Source organism: Mobula birostris, chromosome 2 (genome assembly GCF_030028105.1).
Source record: "Mobula birostris isolate sMobBir1 chromosome 2, sMobBir1.hap1, whole genome shotgun sequence".
In the NCBI taxonomy this organism is placed as follows: Eukaryota; Metazoa; Chordata; class Chondrichthyes; order Myliobatiformes; family Myliobatidae; genus Mobula; species Mobula birostris.
Genome location: NC_092371.1, coordinates 94453243 through 94469978, shown reverse-complemented (window position 1 = coordinate 94469978; position 16736 = coordinate 94453243). Strand labels below are relative to the sequence as shown.

Genomic DNA, 16736 nt, shown 5'->3' with positions numbered 1-16736 from the left:
GTGAGACCACACTTGGAGTATTGTGTGCAGTTTTGGGCTCTTTATTTTAGAAAGGATATACAGTACTGACATTGGAGAGGGTTCAGAGAAGATTCACAAGAATGATTCCAGGAATGAAAGGGTTACTGTATGAGGAACATCTGGCAGCTCTTGGGCTGTATTCCCTGGAGTTCAGAAGAATGAGGGGGGATCGCAGAAACATTCCAAACGTAAAAGGCCTGAACAGATTAGATATGGCAAAGTTATTTCCCATGGTGGGGGATTCTAGGACAAGAGGACACGATTTCAGGATTGAAGGACGTCCACTTAGAACTGAGATGCAGAGAAATTACTTTAGTCAGAGGGTGGTAAATCCGTGGAATTTGTTTCCACAAGCGGCTGTAGAGGCCAAGTCATTGGGTGCATTTAAGGCAGAGATAGATAGGTTCTTGATTAGCCAGGGCATCAAAGGGTCTGGGGTGAAGGCAGGGGAATGGGGATGACTGGAAGAATTGGATCAGCCCATGATTGAACAGCAGAGTAGACTCGATGGGCCGAATGGCCTACTTCTGCCTCTATGTCTTATGGTCTAAATGGAAACATTGCCTGAAACACTGAGCCCTTCTTGATCTGGACCTGCTAGCTCAACTCATGCCATTCTTACTGGGCTCTCTTCTTTGAGCAATTCAACTTCAGCACCTTTTTCCCACTCCGCTCCAAAACCACCAAGGCAGAGGCCCTGTCAGGACAGTTTGACCCAACTGAGATGGAGATCCATCATTCCATCCTCACAGATCCTCACCCTGATCATCTGGTACCTTGAAATCTGATTCGCCAGGCCCTACAGCACGAAGCTGATCTGACCGACACACCTAATAACCGCATGTATAGTACGAGTTAGCAGCATTCAATCTGAGGCGCTCCAGTGGGCTTACTCCTCACCCCTCTCTGGCCAACCAGGTGCACAATGAACTCTGGATTTTCTGCAATGCTGGTTCTGGCGGCCCACCATGATTGCAGATGTACAGTATGTAAGTTCTTCGCTGCCTGCCCCAATTGCTAGTCTAGTTCCTCTAACCAAGGGCCCTCTTTGCTCCTGCAGCCCCTAATGATCCCTCGATACCCCTGATCCAACAATGCCATGGATTTCATCACGGATTTGCCACATTCCGTGGGGCACAGTGATCATGACAGTGGCGGGCCAGTTCTCCAAGGTGGTCGCTTCATTGCCCTCCCCAAATTTCTGTCAGCCACTGAGACAGTGGACCTGGTTCTCCATGTAGTTGCCTCCATGGTTTCCCTCAGGACATTGTGTCGGACCAGAGCTAACAGTTCATCGCCTGCTTCTGTTGAGCCTTCTGCTCCCTCCTCCTCACATCGTTGTGGACGGGGTGTGCAATATCTGGTTGTCTAAGAAGGGTATGGCCTGGAGGAAAGGTGCAGTATCATCTTGGATTCCTTGCTCATCAAGGAGCTCCACCAGAGCTATCTGGATCATCCTGGGCCGTTGTGTGCCGGCCATGGGGTGGTGGGGTGGTCCAGTCAGGACTGCACAGACGGGCACCTCCCAGTCTCCACCCTTCACCACAATTTCAAACGGACAATTTCAGAAAGGGACAGTAGCTTCTGTTTTATCATGGGGGTCAGCTTTTCTGAGTATCTCGTACCCAATCTGTAAAGAACTTTCTTTTTACAATCATTCTCATGACTTGGACAATGCTGGTAATACCAACATTAATTGACCATACCTCATTGCCCCTAAACGAAGGAGGTTCTACATCAACCACAAGGAACATAAAATCAGTTGGGTAAAGGTAGGAGATTCTGTTCGCATTAGCAGTCTCATTGACTCCTCAACACTTGTATTTACCAAATTGCAAGTGTATCTAACTGGATATGATGTATATTCCCTCGTTACTGCATGGGATTTAAACCTCTGTCAGTACATCAATGGCCACAACCAGCTGATAGCTGAGTAAACTAACAACTACAACAGCAAGAAATTTATGTTAAAAAGATTTAAACATCCGAAACCACGTCCCAGGGCACAATCAGGTAAACGTAGATGGCAAGCCTAATTAGATATGTAAGAGTACAGGTAATGAGATGTACTCTATAGAAGAGATCATGTTAGTAATTTTGATGGATGGAGTAGTAAAAAATGAGGAGCAGCTTGTTCCTTGGGCATACCAGCCAATATTCACACCTCAATCTAAATTACTACACCAGGTTTACCTGACCATGAACAGTTTGGAGATTGCTGGACCCTGATCTTCATTGATTATAAAATGCATTTTGATGTCTGGAGATCTTGAAAAGCCCTAAATAAACACAACTCTTCCTTGCCTCTAGCATAGAATTAAAAGCAGAACTTTCCCACTGGACATAAGGCTTGCTCAAGCAGTGCATTGTTGTGGGAACATCAGAGTACAAGCTGGAGATGATCAGAGTGTGGAAACTCCTGAAGGGACATGAAACATGCCAATGACGCTTTCCTTAGATACTTCTCATTCCTTGGTAACATCAAAGTACAACAGTGCTTGTCTTGGTCATCATAAGATACTGGAAGTAAGTACACTTAGATCAAGTTACTCATCCCATTCACTTTCGGTCTTTTTCCTTTACAGGTGTTGCCTGAATCATGACAGATGCTATGAAAATGCAAAAGCTGATCACTGCAGTTTTCTGGTAGACAGCCCTTACATTGAAAGTTATCACTACTCTTGCTCTGGGAATCAGATCTCCTGCAGCAGTAAGTATCCAGTCATGTCACATCTGCACAAATTGGCATGAAAATTCTTCAATGATGTGCATGTACTGACAAATAAGGTCAGGGTGTGTGTTGTGAAAAGTAAGGTCAGGGTGTGCTTTATGGCAAAAAAGATTTGTATAATTATTTTTTAAATAATATTTCCTAAAACCACATCCTTGATCAGTATCTGTAAGTGCACAATATAATTGGTGTGGTATTCTCTGCTTTGAAATTAAATTGTCACAAGGGCAGCACAGTGGCACAGTTAGCTGACCCTCATAATGAATTCAGTCCCTTGAAGAGTTTCATAAAGAATATTTCATATCTAGGTACTGCCAAGTTGTTCATCTGTTTTTTTTTAAAGCACAATTACTAAAGGAAAGACTCTGGTGTTGAAAACTATAGTTAAAAATAGTGCCTTAGCTGGAAATCAAGAGCACATGTTTTGGATTTTTCATCCAAAGGAATTGAGGACATTTTACTTGAACGTTTCTATTTTCCTTAAATTCTAACTCTAGTTTGTAAACAGAGCAGAATTAGGATCCAAGAAAACACTGTCTTTGATTTATTGAGCATTATGACTTGTGTAATAGATCAAGACAACTAAGAGGTGGTCACAGGAGGCAGAGGAATGGTTACAGGATTGCCTTGAGTCTGTGGACTGGGTCGTGTTCAAGAACTCATCTGAGGACCTGGGTGCCTACACCAGGGTTATAGCAGACTTTATTAATAAACAGCTGTGGATGAGTGTGTCCCCACAAAATTATTCAGAATTTTCCCCAATCAGAAAGCCTGGATGAACCATGAATCCAGAATTTGGTGAGGGCCAAATGAGAGGCATTCAAATCTGAAGATTAACAATGCTACAAGAGGTGCAGATATGATCATTGGAAAGTCATCTCAAAGGCGAAGTGGAGATTCAGGACTAGACTGGAATCAATTAGGGATATTCAGCAGCTGAGACAGGGTTTGAATGCCATAACCTTCTACAAAGTTAAATCTAGTGGCATGGGGGACAGCAGAGTTTCACTTCCAGTTGAGCTGAATGCCTTCTATGCTCGTTTTGACTACCAGAACAGAGAGGAACCATCACACACCCCCTTGTCTCCCGATGATCCTTTGTTCTCTGTATCTGAAGATGACGTGTGGGCTCTCTTCAAGAGAGTGAATCCAAGGAAAGCATCTGGTCTGGATGGACTACCAGGTCAAGTAATGAAGACCTGTGCTGACCAACTGACTGGTGTGTTCACAGGTATCTTCAACCTTCTCACTCTGGCAGTGTGTGGCACCCACCTGCTTCAAGCAGGCTTCAATCATACTAGTGCCCAAGAAGAGTGTGATAACCTGTCTAAATGACTATCACACGGTGGCATTTACATCCACAGTGATGAAGTGTTTAGTGAGGCTGGTGTTGAAGTCTCCTGTCTGAGTGGCGATCTGAAATTTACTGAGGGTAATAGCAGGAAGTTTGATAGTAATTCCAAAATATAATCAGATAGGCACTCCAAAGGTTAAAAAATGTGATTACACAGCTATGACATGGGATGTACTTTCAAACACACATAGTGGCACAAGGGCTAATTTGCTCCCTTCAGTGACATAATGCTTCATGACGAAACTCTGACACATAAAGCCACACTGACCCAGTGAACAAAAAGATGAGTCAGTTTAACATTACTGTATTTGATTTCAATTCGTTATTTTTGTACTTGCAACATATCTGAAATAATCTCTTCACGAGCTAGCGGAGAGGGCATTTAACTATCATTCCACGATTGGCAATTTTCCCAGTGGAAAGCTTGTGTGTGAGAGTTACTGATGTGATCTGGAGTCTGTGGTAAGTTAGTTGACGTGAGGTTGTGTAATTAACAGTAAATACCAGTGGAAGTGAATTTAAGTGGCAAACAGTTTATCTCAGTTTAACTCCTAATTGGCCACAGTATCTTCCCCACTATCTTCATTTGCTAGGGTGCACCACAAGGCTGTGTGATTAGCCCCCTGCTCTACTCACTTTACACTTATGACTGTGTGACTAAGCACAGCTTCAATGCTACATTCGAGCTTGCTGACATAGGCTGAACCAAGGTGATGACATTTAAGAGGGAGATTGGAAATCTGGATGAGTGGAGCCACAACAACAACCTCATACTCAATGTCAGGAACACCAAGGAGCTGATTATTGACTTCAGGAGGAGGAAACCAGAGGTCCATGAACTCATCGGAGGATCAGAGGTGGAGAGAGTCCGCAACTTTAAATTGCCTGGTGTTTTCATTTCAGAGGATCTGTCCTGGGCCCAGCATATAAGTGCAATTATGAAGAAAGCACGACAGCAGCTCTACTTCCCCAGGAGTTTGTGAAGATTCGGCATGACATCCAAAACTCTGACAAACTTCTATATATGTGTAGTGGAGAATATATTCAGGTCAACAGAGAACGCCATCGCCACGGCCTTATAAAGCTTCAGCATTACATCCTTGATTCTATATTCTAGTTCTCTTGAAATTAATGCTAATATTCTACTTGGCTTCCTTACTACCAACTCACACTGCAAGTTAACATTTTGGGAATCCTGTACGAGGACTTCCAAATCCCTTTACACTTGCAATTTCTGAATTCCTTCCCCTCCTTTGGGAATATCCTTCTTCTAACAGTGTGCCTAATTCTGTTAGAATTTTATAGCTTTCAATGTGATCCCCTCTCATTCTAACACTACTGAACTTAAGCCAAATCAACCCAAATTCTCTTTAAACATCAATCCTGCCATCCCAGAAATCAGTCACTGTACACCCTCCATAGTAGGGGCATCCTTCCTCAGATAAGGAGATAAGAACTATACACATTGTTCAGTGTGCTTTCATCAATGGCCTACATTAGAAACTGCTTAAAATTTCCCTAGTGTTACATAGAATTCTATGTTTCTAAGCTCCATGTACCTATCTAAGAGGCTCTTAAAAGACCCTATTGTATCCGCTTCCACCACCGCTGCCGGCAGTGCATTTCATGCATCCACCACTCTCTGTCTGAAAAACCTACCCCTGACACCCCCTCTGTACCTATTTCCAAGCCCCTGGACTCAAATTCTCTGCCACAAAGGCCAACATACCATTTGCTTTTCTATCTGCCTGCTGCACCTGCACATTTACACCCATCACTAGGGTACATGGACAAGTGGGTCTCCTTGTAACCCCCACTTTCCTAATTGATCTTGGAGGACAGCACAGAGACACTCCTGTAATCACTCCTTCTCTGTGATTACTACTCTACCTACAGGTGTTCTGTACTTTTTCTCCCTGTGCAGCCATGACAGCCTCAGACACAGAATCAGGTTGAGACGTGACAGCCTCAGACTCAGAATCAGGTTGATTATCTCTGTCGTATGTCATGAAATTCGTAGTTCTGCGGCAGCAATACAGTGCAAGGCATAAATGTTATCAGTGTAAAAAAAGCAATAGCAAGATACTGTTATGGGTTCATCAATGTTTGGCCCAAGGTAGAGCCTCAGTGTTGTCGACAATCCAAAGTGGGCTCATTTGCAGTTCCAGCTGCACAATGTGGTCAGTCAGGAGCTGCAACTGGATGCGCTTCCTATAAGCATGGTGACCTGGGAGACAAGGTGCTAATTTCACAAGAGATTATTCCATTCAAAACACTTCCTGCTACAATCCTGAGTCCCAACATTTACTTCCGAGAATGAAAGATGTATTAAAAGGTAGAAATACCCATTTGTTGCTTCTTACCGAACAACTGTCTCCCCTTGGAATGCACTACTCTTTGAACTGTGATGTTCCTCACAGTCTCTTTGAATGCATGAGGGTCTGCCTTTCCTCCCTCCAAACCTCTCACAGCCCACTGGCACTCAACAACCTGTTAATGGCTAACTTCAATCCTTCACCCTTAATTATGTTCAATTGTAAAGACTGCAGTTGAGAAATAGTGTCTAAATATAAACTTGGTTTAATTTTTCAAAATCAGTAAAAAAGTATGAATTCTGTTAAAAGATGAATGCAACTGAACAGAAAGTTAAATGATATTCCATTTCAATTTGTCATCTTTGACATCAAATCCCTGATCTCACAGGAATATATTACTTACCAGTCTTTGCTAAGTAAATGATTTTAATGTAATTAAAACACTTTTTCTAAAGTTTCTACTCTCCTCCAAAAAGTATCACGGATATCAGTGTCTCTTACTGCTTCCTCGCACTTCAGCCATGATTGAGTTTGACCAGTGAATGTTGATAGGCGACAGACAACACAATCTCCAAGCACATGGACTTTCCATCCCTTGTTAGAAATTGGAAGCATTGTTATTTTGCTCTCCCAATCCTGCAATACCACTGCAGTGATAAAGCCCTACCACTGTCTCTGCTGCCAAACACTTACTTAGCATTGAGTTTAATGCTGTGCCAGCTGGTACAGTTTATCAGGAAATAGGAAGCATCCAAACGTTAACTCCAAGGCAATATTCATATCCTCAGCTATGGAAATTCAACCTTGGAAGACTAGCTAACACAAAGGGATCTGTATTCACCAGTTTGTCCAGATGTACTTTACTGCCATTAGGGATTTGGAAACAGACTTTTTCAAACTGTTTGGCCTCTACACTCCAAATTAAAACACTGAAACCTGTTAGCATCAGCAACTGATGGACTTAAAATTCAAATGTGGTTGTGAAATTCCACACTGTGTAATCACATAGAAAGAAATCAGAATCAGATCAGATTTAATATCACTGGCATATGTTGTGAAATTTGTTAACTTCACAGCAGCGGGACAATGAAACACATGATAAATATAGAGAAAAATACTGAATTACAGTAAGTATATATCTATTCAATAGTTAAGATAAATAGTGCAAAAACATTTAGAAATCTGATGGCAGATAGGAAGAAGCTGTTCCTGAATCGCTGAGTGTGTGCGGTCAGGCTTCTGTACCTTCTACCTGATGGTGACAGTGAGAAGAGGGCATGTCCTAGTAGAAAGCTTATATATGTATATTGCTAGGCTTACAGAAAGTTTTACTTTCATTGAAGTTTACTAGTGTAGTGTGTTACTGCAAATGTTCAAGTAGGTTCCTTAAGCAAAGACAGAAAATGTTGCAGAATACAGTATTTTGATTTACCAAATTTTTTGATTTAAATTTTCAATTGCCTTGAGGTCTCCCTGTGTAATCCTTGACTTCAGTGGTGTCATTTGCCATAAAGGAGCCAATATTGTTGAACTTGTCATCTGCCACTCATCTCTGATTTGATTTTTGGATTGTAACCCTAAATAATACAGATGAAAAATGGAAGGAACCATAGATAATAATGTTGTAGAGCTTGTACTGACACGAAGGTTTTGCTGACTTCTTTAACATTTCATGATACTAAGAGGCTGTCTTTTCACCTTCACAATCTCTTCAAAGCAGCTCAGTAAATCAATTCTTGCAATAAAATTATATTCGTCTACATCTGTATTTTCATTAATACTTTGACAAAATCAAATGGATCAATGCAATCAGTCTTGAGACTCATAGCTGATTGAGTCTCTGGGCTTTTTTTTACAGTACCATATTACATTCTGTAGATGTTTAAGGGAGTAAAGTCTAGTAACTAGTCCTCAAGTGGGCAAATGGGATTAATATAGATGGTCAAAAAATGTTAGTATGGATGTGGTGAGCTGAAAAGTACTGTGCTTTATGATTCCATGAATGTCCAAAACTGAAGGCCTAATCACCTGAAATAGCCATCAGATTTGTTATACAAGTGAAACATTTTACAAGCTCAGCATCCATTGTTAGAATTGCTCAATAACTATTAGCCCACCAAAGGACCTTCACTACAGGTTTTATAGAAACATAGAAAACCCACAGCACAATACAGGCCCTTTGCCCACAAAGCTGTGCCGAACATGTCCTTACCTTAGAACTACCTAGGTTTACCCATAGCCCCCTATTTTTCTGAGCTCCATGTATCTGTCCAGGAGTCTCTTAAAGGACTCTTTCATTTCCGCCTCCACCACCGCCGCTGGTAGCCCATTTTACGCACTCACCACTCTCTGCGTAAAGAACTTACCCCTGACATCTCCACTGTACCTACTTCCAAGCACCTTAAAACTATGCCCTCTCGTGCTAGCCATTTCAGCCCTGGGAAAAAGCCTCTGACTATCCACACGATCAATGCCTCTTATCATCTTATACACCTCTATCAGGTCACCTCTTCATATTCTCTTGTCACTCACAAAACAAACATGATAGATTCCTGTTCTCAGAGAGGCATCTTTTGGATTTCAATCATTAAAATAACTTTGTCAATGATTAGGAGCAATACTTTTACAAAGATTACAAATAAAGAGCTCACAAACTTTGCCATCTTGCAAAATACTTACTGTTTTATAAAAGAGCAATTTCAATGATGTTTATTTATTACAGGCATTAAGTCAGACAGAGGTGTCCTTTGACATGAGTAGTTCAAGTTAGTAAATGATTGATTAGCAATGCTAACCATTGCTTAAATTCTTGCTTTGTATATATTTGTAAAGTAATTACATTGATGTTATTAATGATTTTTTTCAGCTCATACAGGACAAATTTCATTTCAGAACATTTAGCTTGGTTTCTGAAGTTTCCAGTCATCCTAGAATTTTCCTATTTCTATAAATCACAAGTAATGCATGTCCTGACCTGACATCAGATTGCATTCTATGTAGGTGATGTCCTGAAACTCTGGACTTGTGAATGCAGGATACAAATTACACAGGGGGAAAGAGTCAACATCATACAAGGCTGGCAATTGAACTTCAGCAGCAGCTAGTCGTAGAGTTTGACATGTTTTCCAAGTCTTCAGCTGTGGCTCTTTCAATGCCTGTGTTTTAGAGGAAAAGAAACGTACACCAATTTGCAAGAGATTTTATATACTTCCCCTTTTAAAAATCCCAATTGCATTTTGTCCCTACCTTTAGATACATCATCTCTACATTTACTGTCTAGTTGACAGCCACACAACTATGTGCACCCTCAATTGTTTCTTATAAATGTGTTAAGAATCAGAAGAGATTTTTTTATTAGATATCCCTTCCTGTCCCCCATCCCTACTCCCTGTCATTTGGTTGATGATGGAGCAAACTGGGCCTTGACCACTTCATTACTATTGCTATTATATAGCAATTATATTATATTGCACTTCATTGCTATTACTGTATTATAATTCAGTAACTTTAGAAATGTCTGCAGATTACTTTTTTTAAATTTCAAAATTTTTATTGGTTTTTTAAATAAAGAGAACATAGTATAAAGATTTGTGCAGTTCATAACAATTGTATCAAATGTACAATTTACACCTATGAAAGAAATGCACCCATAGTACAATCATGCTTTTGTTGCCTCCCTGCCCCAACAGACTCCTCCCAATCCCCATCTCCAAGCCAGCACTGCATTAGCAAAAGGGGGTTAAGCAGAGCCTTTGTCCCCACAGAGCTGGATTGGTATAGAGAAGGTGTATTTTCCTAACACATAAACTGTTGTATGTTTACAAGTCTGGGTCCGTAGAATTTTACCGGGAAATGCTGGAGGTCAGGGATTTATGTGCAGAGGAAAAGAAGAAAGTATGGACCTTTAGTTTGGCTGGGAATTCTGAAAATATTCAAGAAAGGGTCCCCACACCTTTTGGAACTTTATGTCCGAGTTGAGAATTGAATAATGGATCTTCTCAAGGTGTAGACTGGACATGATGTCCCTGAGCCATTGAGTGTGGGTAGGTGGGGCAGCATCCCTCCACCTGAGCAAGACTGCATGCCTGGCCAACAGAGAGGCAAAAGACAGTGTACGACATTTGGTTGGACTTAGAGGGAGAGTGTCCCCCTCTCCAGAGGTGCTGAAAAGAGCAATCAAAGGGTTAGGTTCCAAATTATAATTAAGTATTTGGGATAGAGTTTGGAGAACATCTTTCCAGTATTTTTCCAAGCTAGGGCATGTCCAGTACATGTGAATAAGGGGAGCCTCGCCCCTTTTCGATTTGTCACAGCAAGGAGTAACATCTGGATAAATGCGAGATAATTTAGTTTTAGACATATAGGCCCTGTATACGACCTTGAACTGTAATAAATAGTGGCGGGCACATAAAGAGGTTGAGTTAACTAACTTAAAAACTGAATCCCACACATTGTCTGACAGTGAGAAATTTAAATCTTGCTCCCAGGCTGCGCTCCTCAGGACCACTAGCTTGTTGCAAATAGTAGATATTAGACCTTTGCGCAATGGATTCATGCAGAGAAACATATCAACGATGTTTGTGTTGGGTGCCTCAGGGAAGTTTGATATCAAAGGGCTGATAAAAAGTCTAATTTGCAAATATCTGAAGAAATGAGTGTTGGGTAGGTTAAACTTTGCAGACAGTTGTTCAAATGATGCAAAGCAGTTGTCTATAAAAAGATCTTTAAAGCGCCTGATGCCCTTTCTGTACCAGTCTTGAAATGTTGAATCATGTATAGAAGGCTGGAAGAGATGATTATATAGAATAGGACTTGAAACAGAGAAGCCATGGAGACCACTATGCTTTCTGAACTAAACCCATACTCTCAGGGTGTGCCTGATAATTGGATTAACAATTGGTTTAGGCGTAAGAAAAGGGAGTGCAGATCCAAGAGGTGCAGAGATGGAGAAATTTAAGACAATGTATATTAGCTGCCCAGTAATATAAGCAGAAATTGGGCAAAGCCATGCCCCGAACACTTTTAGATTTTTGAAGATGGACTTTATTCAGTCGGGGATGCTTGCCCTTCCATAAGTAGGATGATATCACTGAGTCTAACGAATCAAAGAAGGCTTTAGGAATGAAAGTTGGTAATGGATTGAAAAAGGTATAAGAATTTAGGAAGAATGTTCATTTTGACAACATTAATTCGGCCCATCAGGGACATGGACAGGGGTGACCAATGTACTAGGCTCTGTTTTGTATGATTTAACAAGTAAATGAAATTTTCTCCAAAAAAGTGTATGTTTCCTTGTTACTGTGACACCAAGGTAAGTAAATTGGTTACTCACTACCTTAAAAGGGAGGTTATGGAACTCTGATGCTTGTGCTTCTGCATTTATTGGAAAAAGTTTGCTCTTGTGTAAATTAAGTTTGTATCCTGAAACCTGGCTAAATTTATTAAGGAGTGAGAACATGGGGGTTAAGGAGGTGATCGGGTTTGATATAAAAAGTAAAAGATCGACAGCATAATGGGAGACTTTGTGCTCAACTCTCTCCCTCCAAATCCCCGTCAGATCCACTCAACTGCGGAACGCAATCACCAGTGGCTGTATGGCCAGATCAAAACGTAAAGGGCTTAAGGGGCACCCTTGACGGGTTCCACGTTTGAGGTTGAAAGGTTGGGATTGCTGAGAGTTGGTCAAAACAGAGGCAGTGGGATGCGGATATAACAGTTTAATCCATGTGACAAAACTTGGTCCAAAATCAAATTTTTCTAAAACAGCAAAGAGGTAATTCCATTCCACACAGTCGAACGCTTTTTCTGTGTCTAAGGAAATGACACATTCAGGGATCCCATCTGAAGGTGAATATAAAATGTTTAATAAATGGTGTATGTTAAAAAAGGGGAGGTAGTTTTTGACAAAACCGGTTTGGTCTTCAGAAATAATTGAGGGTAGGATGTTCTCCAGTCTACGGGCTAAAACTTTAGCTAAGATTTTGACAGAGAGATTGGCCTGTATGAGGAGCACTCTGTTGAATCTTTGCCTCTCTTTGCTAGAAGAATGATGCATGCCTCATTAAATGATGCTGGCAGTTTATCTTGTTTAAATGAATCAGATAGAACCAAGGTTAGTTGAGGTAAGAGCAGTGACGAAAATGATTTAAAGAATTCTACAGGGAACCCATCGGGTCCTGGAGATTTACCAGTCTGCTGTAACGAGATGGCTGAGGCTATTTCCTCTAATGATATTGGCTCATTCAGTTTCATTTTGAGATCAGGAGAAAGTGTGGGGATATTTAAGCTGTTTAAAAAGTTCTTGACCAAAACGTTATCATTTGGGGATTCAGAAGTGTAAAGTTGGGAGTAAAAATTCCTGAATGTGTCGTTGATTTCAGAATGATTTCAGGTGATGCTTCCATTTTCCATTTGAATTTTTGTAATGTGTTGTTCGGCTTTCAGGCCCCTTAATTAGTTGGCTAAAAATTTACCAGGTTTGTCACCACGGATATAGAACCGGCTCTTGCTCTTCAAAAGTAGACGTTCAATTGAGTGAGTGGAAATAAGATCAAATTTAGTTTGAAGTCCACATGTTTTTTGTACAGCTCCGGATTTTTAATTTGAGCACATTGTTGGTTTATTTCTTTAACTTGATTGGCCAGATCTAGTCATTCTTTATGGATCTTTCTTTTCATGTTCGCAGTGTAGGAAATTATTTGACCCCTAAGGTATGCTTTCAAAGTGTCCCAAACAACCAGGCTTGAGGTTTCAAGTGACATATTGGTATTAAGAAAAAAGATTATCTGGTCCTCCATAAATTTTACAAAATCATTAATTGACAGTAAAGTCTAATTAAAATGCCAATGCTTATTTATTTGAGGAAGGCCAGGAAGAATTATAGACAGGACAACCAGAGCGTGGTCTGATATCACTATACTCAGATAAACACAGGAACGGACCGATAGAATCAGCTGGTTATCAATTAGAAAGTAGTCAATTCTAGAAAAGGTGAGAAGAAAGAATATTCTCTCTTATTTGGGTTGAGAAAGCATCATACGTCAGAGATGCCATTGCTGGAGAGGAAGGACTGAATTAATGAGGCAGATTTGATTAGTACTCTGGGAATAGGAAACGATCGATCCAGCACTGGATCTAACCAACAATTGAAGTCTCCACCTAGTATGAGAGAGTATGAACTCAGATCTGGCAGCGCAGAAAAAAAATGTTCAAAGAAGTCCACGTCATCCGAGTTAGGAGTATATATGTTAGCCAACACTACCAATGTATTATATAATTTCCCCGAGACAATGACAAAACGGCCATTTGTATCTGATATAGTATTGTGGCGCTCAAAGGAAACATTTTGATTTATGAGAATTGAGACCCCCCTGGTTTTAGCCTGATTAGTGGAGTGAAAGTTCTGCCCCGACCATCGTGACATAAGACAGGAATTGTCAGAACTGCGAATGTGTTTCTTGTAGAAATGCAATTGATATATTAAACTGTTCCAGATGCGAGAATACCTTCCTTCTTTTAACAGGGTGATTCAGCCCTTTGACATTCCAGCTTACAAAATTTAATGGACTAACCATTCTCGTTTAAAAGAGATACAGGTTGATAGGCATAAGCGGTGTCAAGATTTCAGGTATCAGCTCTGAGGCAAAAATGTCAAACAAAGAGAAACAGGGCATAAATAAATCCTGTATAACAAGGACTTCTAAGGGTTCTTAAAAGTACTGGCATTGGAGTACCCTCCCCCCACCCCCCAACCCACAATAAGACAGCTGCCAGAGAGCACAGCAGCAAGCTTGTAAGAACAATAATCATCCAACAGTACAACTTCCTGTCACTCGTAGCGTCATTTTCAGCTCCGTTATTGATATTTAAAGGAAACATTAAGGATTCAACACTCCTAAAATGACATTGTGCTTAGTGAGAGATAAAACAAATCCCCCAAAGTTTATTAAACATCGCTGTGAAAAATGAACCATAAAACAGAAATATAAACTGATATTTGAAGAAAAAAAATAAACAGACTTTACCCAGTGCTCCTTCTACGAAAGGTTGTAGAGTTCACTGAATTAAAGGTAAAAGAAAATACTCTCTCAAGAGAGCAGTCTGAATGAATATTATTCCACCTATCGTAGTAGTCAGTACCTAAACCGGCCAAGCCAGACCAGACCTCGCTGTCCAAGCACTGCTAACGTTACCTGGCAGAGGGTATGGGAGAAAAGTATTTTATGAAGAATTTGGTGTAGTGGGGAGACTGTCAATGCATTTCCATGCATTGTCTACCGAACGTAGCCACTTCTTATCACCGCTGGGAAGTGTGATACGGAGCCATGCAAGGTATAGTAGAGAAGGCCTGAGTCCTCAGTTGTATGGTTCCATCACTACTTCTCTGTATTCGGCTCGCAGGCTCAAAACTTCGAGAGGATAGTCCTCCACAGCCCAAATCTGCTGGCTGCGCTATTCTAGCTTCCCTCTCCACCGGGCCCCTCTAATCAGGAGATCTTTAATCTCGTAGTGATGCAGATGAAGAATAACCAGGCGCAGTCTCTGCCCTGGGGCTGGTTTAGCTGCTAGTGAACGGTGGGCTCTATCAATCTCTGGCGGGGATGGGAGCATCTCCTTTCCGAAGATCTCACAAAGCAGACTGGAAAAAATTCAATAGGACGCCCGCCTTTGATAGACTCCGACAGGCCCAGGATGCGTAGGTTCTGCAGTCTGCTCCAACCCTCCAGGTCAGTAATTTTAGCCATTAGCTTGATATTGTTTTCATGTAAGCTGGACCAGATGTTTTCCAGCTCACTGACACACTGGCTCAGGTCGTCTGTCGCGAGCTCGAGAGAGGGTAGGCACTGGGCTTGATCCTCCGCTTTGCATTGGATTTGGTTGAGTTTCGTTTCCAGCAAGACTGAAAGAAGATTTAATTTCGGCCGCTAATGCCTCACGCTGTTGGTCTAGCAGCGCGGAGATAGCCTCAACTGTCAAGCCAGCTCCCAAATCGTCTTTTCTTCCCGGATTTAGTACTCTTTGAGGTCATTGTGAAGCGAGCATAGTCGCAGGCAGGGGGAAGAAGAAAAAGTCCAACAGTTTGGTATGAGAAAAGGGGGAAGAAGGAGTGTGGAAGTAAAAAGTAGAACGGAGCGTCCATTCTCTGCAACTACTCCACGTGGTTGCCAACTGGAAGTCCCATCTGCAGGTTTCTTAACACAAATTAAATTTTATAGTCCTAGAGTAACCTTACTGGATTACAAAACCAGTGCAGAAGAAGAATATGGAAGTATTTTTCAACCTTATGGTGAAAAAGGAACTTATTGCAGATTTATACCATTGGATGTGGGTCTCAAAGTTACAATGCATAAATATTAATGTACACATACAGATTAATGTTCATACATATATATCTGAGAAAGCTTGACAAAAATAATAAATTCACTTTTATTTTCTTAGCTTTAAAGTAGTTGGCTCAAGTCCTATGGGAATAACGAACTTATTTACCCAGACAGAAAGTCCATGGGTATTCTCTAGGTTAAAGTTTAAATAGGATGAAAACCTGACAGAAGCCTCAGGAAATGGTTAAATTTATTATACCAATCATAGGATAGGTAAATTAAATTTTACTCAATGTCACCATTATAACTGTTCTGAAGTTCATGTTCATCTTCTCAGCTAAACCGCCAGTCCAACGTGCATCTAAGTGCTTTCAATAAGATTTGCATTATTCTCACACTGCATAATTCCAACACCAAATAAATACCTATAGTGAAATGTACGTAACTTATTAATGGCGAAGGGTCTCAGCCCGAAACGTCGACTGTACCTCCTCCTATAGATGCTGCCTGGCCTGCTGCGTTCACCAGCATTTTTTATGTGTGTAACTTATTAATATTTTGTTTTCCTAAAATTAAACCCATCCAAGTTGTAAAATTACCTTTATTTCTTATTACTGTAATATCTCTAAATAAAAATAACTGTACAAAGTACCTTAATAAGGCAATCCAGTCTTGTCTAAAAGCTTGATGCTGGTACTGTCATTTGATAATATCACAGTTGATCTTTATAATCAGCACCACCTTCGTACTTTAACCCTATACTCCTTAATTCTCTGTATCTCTAACATGAAGGGTAGTGTAGCAGTTAGCGCAATGGTACCACACCGCCAGCAACCCAGGTTCAATTCCACCGCTGTCTTAAACTAAGCAGTTTGCATGTTCTCCTGTCACTGCGTGGGTTTCCTCTGGGTTCTCTGGTTTCTTCTCAGGTTCCAGGGATGCAGAGGTAAGTTAATTAGCCAGATGGGTGTAATTGAGCAACATGAGCTCATTGA

The 16736-nt window shown here is 40.9% G+C and overlaps 1 protein-coding gene across 2 annotated transcripts in view; it reads right to left on the bottom strand.

Annotated features, from left to right (window-relative positions):
- Positions 1 to 9090: 9090 nt before the first annotated feature.
- rab36 (RAB36, member RAS oncogene family) overlaps positions 9091 to 16736 on the bottom strand; it is a 78084-nt gene continuing 70438 nt past the window's right edge. For both annotated transcript variants that reach the window (XM_072277537.1, XM_072277543.1), the window contains one exon: positions 9091 to 9576. In XM_072277537.1, the coding sequence (XP_072133638.1) occupies positions 9512 to 9576 (65 nt within the window). In that variant the 3' untranslated portion in view covers positions 9091 to 9511. The remainder of the gene's footprint in view (positions 9577 to 16736) is intronic.